We start from the raw sequence: 13,120 nt of genomic DNA, 5'->3' as shown, positions 1-13,120 counted from the left end.
GGGAGAGGAAAGAGGGGAAGGAAGGAAGGAAGAGCAAGCGCTTTTCTGTTCTCTCCTTCCTGCCCTGTGCACAGAGCACCTGGAAAAGAAGGAACAGGGCTCTGAGGGTCAGTCCTGGCTCTGTCACAGAGCCTGTGTGTTAGTTCTGGAGCAGACCAAATACACAAGCTTCTCTGATTTCCTTCCTGTTAGTGACAGGGGTGCTCAGGCTTAATGTCCCATTGCTAAAATGGAGAAACAAGACTTTAGAATTGCTGTGGTCCCTCCAGCTCCCACATTCTGTGGTCCTGAGAAGGGATAGAGCCCCCTCTCCTCTGTCCCCCAGAACACTCTGTGCCTTTATCAAAGCACTCTGAGATGACTGCCTTATTGCAGACTTATTTGTTCTCAAAAACAGGATTGCCAGATGAATGAATGACTACATGACTGGTCAACGGCACGGAGAGAGCGAGGGATTTGGGGCCAGCACACCTCACCTCTTATCTCAGTTCTACAATTACTACAGGTGTGCGTTACTTAAACACTTTGAACTTCTTTCCTCATATGTAAATGGAGGTAATAAATATTACATAGAGTAATTGTGAGTATCAAGACAATGTACAAGGAATTGCTTTGTAAATTATAAAGGGAATGAATATTTACAGCCTATTACTAGCTGCCAGGCACTGTGCTAGGCAATTTATGTACAGGATTTCATTAAAAAATTCATTTCTACATCCCTGATGGAAACTAGCACAGGGCTCTGCATTTATAACTGCAATTCCCCGCCCCCCCCGCCCCGAGCCTCAGTTCTCTTATCTGTAAAATGGGGTAGATAATATCACCTCTTGGGAATATTGTGACAGCTAGGTAAGAAAAAGGAAGTCCTACTCATCTCTGTATTCTCCTTTCTAACAGTGCCTGGCACATAAGAAGTTCTTCAGAAGTCATTTTGGACCCTACATATGGTCACACCCTGTAGCCTGCTGAGCTAGGAACTAATCCCCTCTTTTGATTGGCGGCAACATCTTCTGTTTCTTCTCTTCTCCATTCCTCCCTCTAGTTTCTCCTTGGGCCTGGGCTTATTTCCACCCAGGGGAGCTGGCCAAGTTCCTTGGTTCCCTGCTCTGCACTCTTCCCTCTGAGCCGTGTTCTTAGCTCTCTGGCTTACTCCCTGCTCCCCACGGGGCAGTAAAACAGCTCTGAGTGTTTGTACAGAGGAAGCTCTCAGAATGAAAGCCAGCACCCCCGCCCATATGTGTATATAAAAATATAAGCCGTGTCTGGAGAGTTTGGTAAAAAAAAAAAATTCCATGCTTAGATTCAGATGAGGGTAGCGGGGACCAGGGGCAAAGGGATTTCAGCCCAGGATTTCTGAAGCTAAGTGTGGGTTTTTCCCCCGTTCCACTACACGCCGGTTGTCCTCTGAGCTTTTGATTTGGCTGCTTGGTAGCACCTCTCACTAAAGTAAAACAACTTTCCAACGTGTGGATTGAAAATTTTCAGTGCCCTGTGCTGGCTGGTGCGGGGCCCGTTTTGAGAATTGAAAATACTCGCGTGCACATCCTCAGGCCGTAGCAGCTTCCTGACGGGTAATTCAAGCTTGCTCACAGACTGGAGAGGGAAATTCTCGAGCCAGCAAGGGGAAGCCTGCCAAATTGGAAAGACGAGTGGCAGAGAACAGATTCCATTCTGGAGCGGAACAATCACATTAGCCAGTGCAGAGGAAAACCACGCCAGCAACCGAAAGGGATGTGACGCGGGTGTTGGGACCGCCAGCACCAGCCTTGGGGCTCTGGGGACAGCGCTCCACAACACATGTCACTAACAGGGGGGCCTCCTGGCCTCTGTTGCACCCTGAGTACAGGGAGCAGGTGAATAGTCAGTGGAAAAGGGCCTGTGTGCAGCCTGCCCTACAAGGGGGTTTAAAAAGCTAAGTGTGGTTATTGCTGTCCCCACTCTACAATTTAATGTAACTCGTGCCTTCCTTTTTCCTGGGTTTTGCTAATGCTGGCAGCTCTGGCCAGGCCCTGCCAAAAGATCTAGCAATAAAGGACACTTTCCTTGCCAAGACGTTGCAGGACAAACTAAGGACATGCTGAACTGCCAGTCACTGGGTCTGCACTGGATTACTGGTGTTCACTGCTAAGGTCCAAACTGTTTGGCACGGCATGGGAAGGTCGTTCCCCACCTGGCCCCAAATAACACTCCAGTTTCAACTCCTGCTTCTTCATTCCAAGAACCTTATGCTCAAGCATTCAATCTTCCAATGGTCCTTGAATATACCGGGCCCATGAACATCTTTGTACCTTTGCACATGCTGTTCCCTTTGTGTGAAATGTCTCCATTCTTCCTGGCCACCCAGAAACCCCTATTAAACCTTCAAAACCTGGCACAAGTTGCACTTCCTTTGTGGACGTGGGCACCAGAACTTCTGTTGATTGACCACCTTTCAAGTGCCAAGCGGTGCCAGGAGCCTAGTATGCACTGTTCGTATTTTCTCGAAGCAATCCTGCCAGGCTGAAGTCAGCTATTTCCATTTTTAAAATATAAAAAAAAAGAGGTTCAAAGGACTTCAGGAATTTGTCCAAAGTCACTCAGTTAGTGAGCGGCAAAGCTTGGAGTCAATCAGCCAATCAATTAATTAATCACCAAATACTGGTTGTACTCCTACTGTATACAAGGTACTCTGGTTAGAGCAGAGGAAAAGATGAACAGAATTCCTGTCCTCATGTCATTTACAGTGGAGAAAGAGAAAAGACAATGTACAAGTACCTGTGTTTCCAAAGAGGGGACTCACAGGCAGCTATGGATTTAAATTCACAGCATTTGACTCTCTGCTGCCTTTGAAGCTTCCTTGGGCAGATTTCTTCACTGTCCACGGGGATCCCTCTGACGACCACCTGTCATCCCTCTGGTGAACTCCCAGAGCACCAAGCTTCGCCCTACTCATCTTTGTGTCCTTAGTGCTTCCCCAGGCCCAGCCCCAAGAATGTGCTCTTCAAAGGCTAGTGCAGCATAAAGATGGGGGGCCAGCGGGAGAGCTGGGTACTGGTGAGAGGATGAGCGTGCAGCCCCAGGGCTCTAGCAGGCAGAGTTCTCCCCTTACCTGAGAAATATCCATGACGGAGTCACAGCTGAGGGGCCGGGCTGAGGTAAGATCATTGGAGCCCAGCAGGGTGGAGATGACCCCATTCTGATCAATGCGTCTGATCATGGTGCCATCCACGAAGTAAATCAGCCCAGACTTGTCCACCGTGATGCCTGGGAAAGAGAAGCCAAAACCAGCGTTAGAGGTGGTAACAACCTACGCGCAGATGGAGCCTTGTGGGCTGATTAAGAACCTCCCCTCTGTGATTTGATTGCATCCTCCCCACAGGATTCATTCCCCATCTAAAGGCTGGAAGACAGATGCCCAGAGGCTTAGGGTGACTTATTCAAAGCAGGGATTAGAACCCGAGTCTCCAGGGCTCTGGTCCCTCCACCTTACTGCTGAGATTTTTACCTATCAGCTTAGGTAGTCACCAAAACTGGACTCCTACTTCTGGGGGTTTGTCAAGCACTGGATGTAGCAGTAAGGAGAACCCTTTTCAGTGTCAAAGCTGTGAGTTAAGTTAACCTAACTTCTGAAGCCTTGTAATTCTCGCAATTAAATCCATCCCCATTTTGGTAACAATTTTTCTTTTCTTCCAAGAGAATCATCCTCCATGTTTTTCTATTCTTAGTTTATGGTCATTGGTAATTATAGATGTATACAGCCTAAACATGAATCCTTCGGGTTTGTGTAGAGAATATGGGTGAGATAAATGTTTAAAAAAGGCACGTGGAAGAGAGCAGTCTGAATTCACCATTCACTTTCTCCATGACCAGCTGTGTGGCCTTGGGCAAGTCACTGGATATCTCTGCGTTTGGATTCTCAGCTCTTAAATAAAGGGATTGTTCTAAATTTGTACTTCTCACTCCCGGCTGTGTTTGTGAATCATCTGGAAGCCTTCTATCATGTATCCCACAGGTAGTTGGTTCAGAACATCTCAAGTGGAGCCTGAATATTTGTCTGTATTTTTGACAAGCACCTTGGGTGATCATAATATGAAACAAAGTTTCAGAACCATGCTAGTAAATCAGTACTTCTTAACCAGTGATGTGTATCAGAATCATTCTGAAGTGTTTATCCCCCCCCCCCCCCAACACATCCCTGCTTGGCCTCACTCCTAGAAATACTCATTCTGGGCGTGGCCGAGACTGATATGTTTTATTGTGGGTGAGACTGATTTCCACCCTGGGTGCAACATCCCGAGTTTAGAAATAGCCCTACCAAACTGAGAACTGCTCAGGGGTGCTAGGGGGCGACACATGACCCCCAGGAGCACATGGTCTAGATGGGGAGGTTGGGGATGAGCCAGCACCAGGCGGAGTGCCCCAGGGAAAGACATGATGAAGGAAAGGCGATTCTGGTCAGTTTTGCTCTGCTCAGTCTTCTCTGGGCAATGAAATGAAAGAAGGGGTTGGAGAAAGGTTCACAGAGGTAGAGACGCTTGCCAGAGAAAGCTTTCCAGTTGTATAACCTTGGCCATGGCATTTCACTAAGTCCAGCTTCCTCATCCACAGAATGGGGATAATAACATCTGATGTGTAACAGTTAGCCCTCAATAATTATTAGCGACTATAATTATGAGAATTCGACCAGCACTTTGTGAAGACCCTTTGCTCGGGGTCTGCGTGTCCGTGACTGGGGCGGTTTCAGACACCCAAGGGGCTCTGAGTGATGAAGTCCCCTGGAGTGGTGTTCTTTCCACCCCCTCCTTAAGGCTGCTCAGGGCTGGGGAGCGATTTCACACAGAGGACAAGGCAGCCTTCAGGCAGGGAAGCAAGCCTTTCCTCCTCCCTGCCTAGAATGTAAATTAATTACATTCTTTAAGTAGCAGGACAGGAGTTTTCTTGTCTGCCTGGCTATGCTCTGTCTTTCTCTTCCATCTGCTAGGACTGATGAGTGCTCCACGAACAATCAGGATTCTTGTTTACAAAGTTGGCTGCACAGGCTAATAGAAGCGACCTGCCCCCTGATTAATTACTTCAGTTTTTCTCCTTTTGTTGTGCTAAATAGATGGACATCTTTTCTCCTCCCTGCTGCGAAGTGTCTGCATATTGTGGCACCCTTGTCATTTCTATCTGGGTTAATTACAGGCTTTTGGGCAATTTCACTGCTACTACATCTGTGTGCATGCATGCGTGTGTCTGTGTGTGCGGGGGTGGGAGGAGGGCGGGTGGAGAACACATATGTGTGTGAAGCAGCTGAGAAAGACCTGGAGAGAATAACACTTTCAAAAAAAGCTTTTAATTTGAAGAGAATAGAATGTTGCAACTGCACGTGGTGTCGGGGCGGGGGGGGGGTCATTTAGCCCAATCCGCTCATTTACCAATGGGAAAAGTGAGGCCCAAAGGAGGAGGTCAGAGGGCAGGGAACAGTAGGACCGAATCATAACGCAGGATCCCTAAGTGTAAGCCTGTTCTTTCTGTTGCAGGCTACTTGCTCAGTGTTAGGAAGTCATAATTAGGAGGACATCATAGTTAGGACCATGGATGTCACAATACTTACCCCACAGTTACTACCTGACCAATCAGGTATCTAATAGAGGTTATATAATATTATATATGATGTGGTGTGATAACATAAGGTAATGTAATACAACAACTATAATAGGAGTCACTATGAGAATGTTTATCAGGTATCTGGAACCAATGAACCAAGCATTTTCATTCCTGATAATATTTAATCTGTACTGCAACTGTACAGTATATCTCTATTTCATAGGTGAGGAAAATGTGGCTCAGAGAGGTTAAGCAACTCACCTAAACTCACACAGCTATTAGGTGGCAATGTCTGAATTTGAATACAGAACTGCCTGATTCACTAGACAATAATGCTTTGACTTAAAAGTGCATGTAGCAGCTGCATTTTACCAACCACTTTTCACAGATATTAATTCACTCACTAGGGGTACATCTGGGTCTAGGAGAGGCCTGAAACCTGGCACCATTTGCTAATACAATCACATAGGACATTTTTGTGGTATAGCATATGAAATATATTTATTACAACCCTCAAAACAAACCTAGGAGGTGGACACCGAAGGTAGTGTTACCCCAATTTTATTGAGGGGGATGCTGAGGCTTAGACACTAGAGGTCACTCAGCTTTATGGCCAGCACACAATGGATGCTTTGCTGATGAATGTTGACAATGATGGCTTCTCCTCCAAAAAGCCTTCCCTGTCTTCTAGGCACAAGGGGCCTCTCTCGGCTTTTATTTAAGTCCCTTGCACAGTTCTGTCTCCTGGCTTGCCAGGGGGCATTTCTTCCTCTCTCCTACATCAGTGATTCACGCTCAAGTCTTATTTATTCTGCTACATTAAAATTATCTATGCAACCACAGCATACCACACACTCAGTAAATACTTGCTGAACAAGTGAGTGGAAAAATTGTGATTGTGGGTATTAAGAGGTCTTTTTGAAGGACTCAAAATTGAAACTTACAGCTAACCCGTCTTACAGCATGTGAACATCTACAAAGATGATACGCTGCAATGTTCTTATAAAACAGTAACGTGAGAGAGAGCATAAATGTCCAACAGTAGGGGGCTGATAAGTGATGAGACATCCGTTCTATGGAATACTATAGAGCCATAAAAATGAGTACAAAGAAGATGGGTAACATGGAGAAATGTTCATGATATACCATCTAGGGGAAAAAAAGTAGGTTACCAAAACAGTTTAATGTGGCCTCATTTTGTTTTTGGTGAGCACACAAACACATGCATGCAAACACATGGAAAAAAGACTAGAAGGAAAGGCAGGAAATGTTACCTGGGAATATCTCTGAGCAGGTGGAATTACGACAATTTTAACTTTTCTCTGCAGACATCTTGGTATTTTCCAAAATGTTTTCACAACGATAAACATGTATTTCTTTTGAAAAATGGAGTGGGCATTAAACCTGAATTTTGCTATCAAAGGGTGTGAATTTACAATTTTTTCCAATTCCAAGCCTGACTGTGGTATCAGACTCACAACTCCTGGGAAGTTAACTATTAGGACCTCAATCAACATTACTGCTTGTACTTAAAAAGCAAGGCCTTACTCACCCCTGGGGTTGGTCAGTGTGGCTTCGGTGGCCTTGCCACCATCCCCACAGCGAGTGTCATCAAAAGGGAGGCACTGGTCACCTGTTCCTGCGACCACCTCGGAGTTCTTGACAAGGTCCTTCACCACCACGGTGGACTTGATCTTAAAGACCCTCCGGCTGTTGGTGTCCGAGAGGAAAACAGCCCCGCTCATGGGGTCTGTGGTCAGGTAGTATTTGTGCGCTGGGCTGTGACTGGAAAATAAGGACACAGCAGCTGGTGAGTACTTTCTTTCTTCCTATCAGCTAACCAGAGATGTACAACTAGACTTCATGCAAAAAGTCATATGGCGATGGTGTCCCTCTTTTGGGTTATTGTTCCCTAATTTTTCTGACCCCAGTGGTTGGCTTAGCTATCCCTCTTACCTAACTAATAACACAAAAAGCTCTTGCCAATGACTGTGATGTACAGCCAGAGCTATGTCCATATTAGGTACTTAATACATGTTTTCTTAAAAGGATTATCAATGAGGCTTACCACAGGTGGCTTGTAAATCCAAGCCAGAAACAAGAGAGGGCCTGACTTGAAAAAAACACCTCAAGAGTTTAAAACACAAGATCTTCTCCTGCAAGTTTTTATAGCAGCCCTACTGCCTCCTCGGGACTTACTGATAAGTCCCTGGCCAGATCTGACTCCCAGTTGGTGGCAATATAGTCTTCTGTCTATCCTCACATTATACTTATCAGGGGCCCAGCAGTCTTCCTTCTGCAGTCAGATGTAATGAATTGCAGGATTAGTTTATAATTTGCAGCAACACCCAAGGAAAAATAAATAAACCAAGAGAGTAGTTCTGATGATAGTTCCATATCTGGAAATCAGTCATCATGACAAGGCTGTGCCAACAGAGGAAAGCAAAGGCAGACCACGGTTGTCTGGAGGGTTGCAGAGACAAGGTGCTACCCCTCGGCACATGGCAGGAAAGAGGCACAAGCTTAGGAATCAGATAGGTCTGGGTTTCACGTCTGGCTCTGTCATTTCCAGGTTCTGAAACCTGGGCAAGTTACCTGGCCTTCTGGGCCTTAAGTTTTCTTCCTCTGCAAAATGGGGTATTAACAGCCACCCTGTCGGTATACTGAGAAAATTATATAAAATCGTATGTGAAAGATATTTAGCGTAGTGCATGGCACATGACAGATACTCAATAATTGTGACTGTTCTTTTAATTCCTAGTCATTATGTCTGGTTTTGCAGCTGGAGAGGAAGACAGACTAGGTATTCCTTATTAAGCCTGAATTTTCCTATCACATGGTACAGCTTTATAATTTCTTTCAGGTCTAGGCCAAATTTGGAGCTGGAATCTTAACTCCTGGAAACTAATTTTCAGTTCCTGTGCATGGCTTCGTTATTCCAGGTCTAGGCTGCATTGGAGCTGGAATCTTAACTCCTGGAAACTAATTTTCAGTTCCTGTGCATGGCCTCGTTACTCCAGGTCTAGGCCAAATTGGAGCTGGAATCCTGGAAACGAATTTCCAGTTCCTGTGTGTGGCCAGCCTCAAACTGCATCTTAACACTGGTATCCCCTTCCAAGTCTCCAGAATGTCTTCCAATTCAAGGGAATCTCCCTCTGTTCAGGTTGGATGGCCCGGCACGGGCCATTTCCACTGGATGGTGGGATGTAAACTGTGCTGGGGATTCAGAGGGCAGACTGAGCAGTGTCTACAGCACCAGCAAAGTAGGCGCGCTGTCAATCCTTCAAGATGCAAGTAAGACAATCAGAAGAGTCTAGAAGGAAGCTATTTTATGTTTCATCGGGCATGTAGGTTTTGGGTTCTTTTGAAAAACAAAATTTTAGGGGCGCCTGGGTGGCGCAGTCGGTTAAGCGTCCGACTTCAGCCAGGTCATGATCTCACGGTCCGTGAGTTCGAGCCTCGCGTCGGGCTCTGGGCTGATGGCTCAGAGCCTGGAGCCTGTTTCCGATTCTGTGTCTCCCTCTCTCTCTGCCCCTCCCCCGTTCATGCTCTGTCTCTCTCTGTCCCAAAAATAAATAAACGTGGAAAAACAAAATTTTATTTCACAGATTGGTGTTTTTTGAATTACATATGAAGACTGGGGCAGCATAATCGTTTCAGTGTCACGGTCCCTAAAGGTTTTAATCTGGCCCCAACTGTCTGTCATCATAACCATCCCTTGCTTTGGGTGTTATCTTGGGGACTGGCTGCTTCTTAACAGGGCCAGGTTCCCAGACCTAAGATTTCCCTGTTGGTTTTCTCTCCCTGAATTAGACTAAGGTGACGTGATTTTCTCCAACTGTCCTTCCTCTCTAGCTCTAACATGGTTGTCCCATCACATCATCCTTTTCAAATAAAAGGCAGGTCTCTCCGACTGCAGCCTGGGTCCTCTCCAGGCCATTCTTCCTTGTTGTAACCCAGACATTGTCACATCACCCCAGTGCCCTCTCTTCCAGGGCGCCCCATGTTTTATAGGCTGATTTCAGACTCCCCAGCCTAGCAACACTCTCTGCAGCTGCCTTGTATCCCCCGGTACGCCCTGCAGTCCATCAGGGACATCTGGTCCCCCACATACACCTCCGCACCTCCCTATAACTGCTGTTCCCACTCTGTGCAGTGTCCTGTCCCCTTCCCTTTCCAGCCTGCTAAACTCCTACTCATTCTTCAGGTATCAGCTCAGTGGCACCTTTTCTGGCAAAACCTTCCCTAACCCGTGTGTGTGGAGATTCATATCTGCTCATAACTGGGTTACAGGACACTTCACATAATGCCGTGGTATTTATTTATGTGGCTGTCTCCCAGATCTGACAGTCAGTCCTTGAAGGGAAGAGATGGGATTTTATTCATTTTTGTATTTCTAATGTTCAACTTGATGCCTTCTAGGGCATAGCTGTCACTTGCTTTAAATGGATGGTATCTCCATTTTGAGTTTATTTAAATACCATTTTCACTCAAATTACTTGGGTGTTTCTTTTCCTTCTCTTTTGAGGGAAATGGATAACAGGATAGATGTGCTGTTTATGTTGAAATGTCCCTTGTGACTTACCCTCTAATGCAGCACAGATTTGATCTTCCCAGATGACACTGATTCTGGCTAAATAAAATGCAGTGACCTTAGATCCCAGTCTGCAATGTGGGGCAGCCTGGATCTCTCTGCTTCCCTGATGACAGCTGCGAGGTGGGGCGGTGAGTGGGGAGGGGTGGGGGGACGGGGAATCATTTCATTTCTTTGTGCATCACTCATGATAAACCGGTGCTATCTACCTTGGCAGAAAATGTGTCCCTGCGGGAATGTGGTGGGGGCCCTGTCCACTTAGATTAGCCCCCTGAGTTTCTGGCTCATGTCTTCCTGCAGTGACCCAGAGAAGTGCCACTCATGTACAGTTTCTCAGCTCAGTGAATTCCAGAAGAAGGTGGCACCAGCAGGATTGTCCCAGGGAGTCTGTAAGAGCCGTGGCCCATCTTCTCTGCTCAAGGACATATTTGAGGTCTGGCAGTCGGGTTAGTGTAGGGGAAAGAACGCTAGCTTTGAATTTAGAAGATGTAGGTTCTCACTGGAGCAAGTCCCCTAAATCGCTCAAACTGTAGGTCTCTCGGCTGTCAAATGATTAAGTCTCTGCTCTGCGTTGCTCACAGGCTTGTCATCAGGATCAAATGAAATTATACATCTCAACAGCCCTTTCTGGTTGGAAGAGCACTTGGACAGTCTTCAGCGCCCTCCTTCCTCATGCCACCTGCACAGGGAGCAGCACCTGGGCCCCCATCGGGGGCAGGGCCACCGTTTGGTGGAACGCAGCTTGGAGAGATGACTGTCACTGGTACGAAGGCATCCGCTACCACCTCTGGGTGTGTGTTCCGTCCCAGACACCATCCTTGTGCTCTGCACGCACAGCCTGACGTTCCTCACAACTGCCATGTAAGGCAGGTGCTTTTTTTTTTTTTTTTTAGTATTTCAGAAACCTAAGACCACCAGAGGTGAAGTGCCTTGACCAGAGCTAGAGACTGCTAGGTGGCAGGATGGGTTTCTGACTCCAATCTTCTTGACCTAAAGGCTGTGTTCTTCCTATTTCCCCACACTGCCTCTCCAAGCCTAGGAAGCACCATTGCCCTTACTCACTGGGGAGCATCTGATCACGTCCATGTCCTGAGATCCAGTTCCAGCATCATTTCATCTGAAATGCCATTCCTGGATCCCCAGACCCCCAGACCCCAGACCTCCCCTGGAGAACTGGCCACTTGCTTCGTCGTGTCACCAGACCCTTAGCAAATATACTTTTCCTACCTGTAGGACCTTAAGACACTGTTCTGCTTAGTTGTCTGTCTCCTCAATGACATCTCGAACTCTTCAAGGGCAGGGACCAGTTTCGAGTCCCTGCTGCTTGGCCCTGGGCTGGTGCAGAGTAAGTGCTCCAGAAAAGCCCACAAATTTATGCGCCGGTGAATGAATGGCTATCCATCTTGCTGGGAGCATACAGGGGAAATAATAATGCTATGGATCTTACAGTGATGGTTCTCAAACATGGTTACACAGCACATTCACCAGGAAAGCCTAAGAAAGAAAAACCTCATCCACAATATCTGAAGAGCCTGGGCATCTGTCCCTTTAAGATCTCTCCAGGCGACTCTGAGGCACAGCCAGATTTGGAAACTGAGGACTTAGAGGCATGCTCTTCAAATTTTAATATGCAGATGAATTACCTGGAGATTGTATTAAAATGCAGACTCCAGTTCAGCAGTTCTGAGGTGTGGCCTGAGAGCATATGTTTCTAATAAGTTCTCAGAGGATACCAGTGTGGTCTGTCTGCTTGCTTTGAGCAGCAAGGCCTTTGAATACTCTCAAAACCATGGAAGGTGGCCTACAGCTGAAAGCCCCGGGATCAGCTCTGCAGCAGGGACCATGTCTGAGTCAGTTCTGATTCCTGGTATCTTGAGCCGGGCTGGTCACAGAGAAGGGTCATAGCTCTGTTTCCTGAGTCCACTGTGGGACCCACATTCTTTTCTACTTCCACAAACGTGAGCTTGGCACTTCTGGAAGCTACGTACACACTTGGATGCTATAAGAGTACCATTCCGGACATTCATGAACTGAAATCAAGCGTCACACTATCCTCTTTCTGGATGATGTGGGACTTTCCTGATAGGAGCTGGGAGTCCAGGGACTAGAGGCAATCTATTCCCTGCTTCTTAGTGAGAATTCTCCCTTTGTCTCAGAGTAACTAGCATCCTCTGACCACATTTGGTGGCAGCCCTGGTAGAACTTGATTTACTGGCTTTTAGAACCAGGGGGGAGAGCCACAAAGACAGAGGTTCAAATACTAGTTCTACCACCCACTTAGTAGGTGACCTTGGGCAAATCACTTCATTACTCTGAGCCTTAGTTTCTTCATCTAAGAAATGGGGATATTCACAACTACATTAAAGGGCTACTCTGAGGACAAAATTGTATAAAGAATATAAATTTCTGAGCATAGTGCCAGTTCCATTAAGAAATAAAAATGCCCAGGGGTGCCCGGGTGGCTCAGTTGGTTAAGCTCTGACTTCGGCTCAGGTCATGATCACACAGTGAGTTTGAGCCCCGCATCGGGCTCTGTGCTGACAGCTCGGAGCCTGGAGCCTGCTTTGGATTCTGTGTCTCCCTCTCTATTTGTTCCTCTGCCCCCTCTCTCTTTCAAAAATAAAGATTAAATAAAAATTTTAAAAAAGAAATAAAAATGCCCAATAAATGGCAGCTGGTCACCTGGAGAAACCTTCAGAGTATTTATGTTACTGCATAATGGAAAAGCCAAGTATGTCAGACTTAATATTGTCCTGCCCAACCTACTTCCTGGGGGAAGTTAGGGCTTTCTGTTGGAGTTAACTTAATACGCTGATGGAGATTGATGAAGACCTGAGTTCAAATGTGCCCCTGAAAAAGGCATCAAGCATCCTCCATCACCTTGGGGAAGAGATCCAGGAGGAAATGAGGATCCTCGTTCCCTGAAAGGGTCCACAGAAGAAGATGCCCAAAGGATTA

At 46.6% G+C, this 13,120-nt stretch overlaps 1 protein-coding gene across 1 annotated transcript in view; it reads right to left on the bottom strand.

Annotated features, from left to right (window-relative positions):
• The window catches only part of TENM4 (teneurin transmembrane protein 4), a 383,504-nt gene that overhangs the window by 37,794 nt on the left and 332,590 nt on the right, over window positions 1-13,120 (bottom strand). Inside the window, exons 22-23 of the mRNA XM_047071426.1 lie at window positions 7,121-7,353; window positions 3,089-3,243 (exon numbers count right to left, since the gene is read on the bottom strand). Coding sequence (XP_046927382.1) covers window positions 3,089-3,243; window positions 7,121-7,353 — 388 coding nt within the window. The remainder of the gene's footprint in view (window positions 1-3,088; window positions 3,244-7,120; window positions 7,354-13,120) is intronic.

Source organism: Lynx rufus, unplaced genomic scaffold, assembly GCF_022079265.1.
Source record: "Lynx rufus isolate CCGP_SWC_20201006 ecotype Redwood Valley unplaced genomic scaffold, mLynRuf1.p SCAF_9, whole genome shotgun sequence".
In the NCBI taxonomy this organism is placed as follows: Eukaryota; Metazoa; Chordata; class Mammalia; order Carnivora; family Felidae; genus Lynx; species Lynx rufus.
This window is presented reverse-complemented; position numbering and strand designations above follow the sequence as displayed.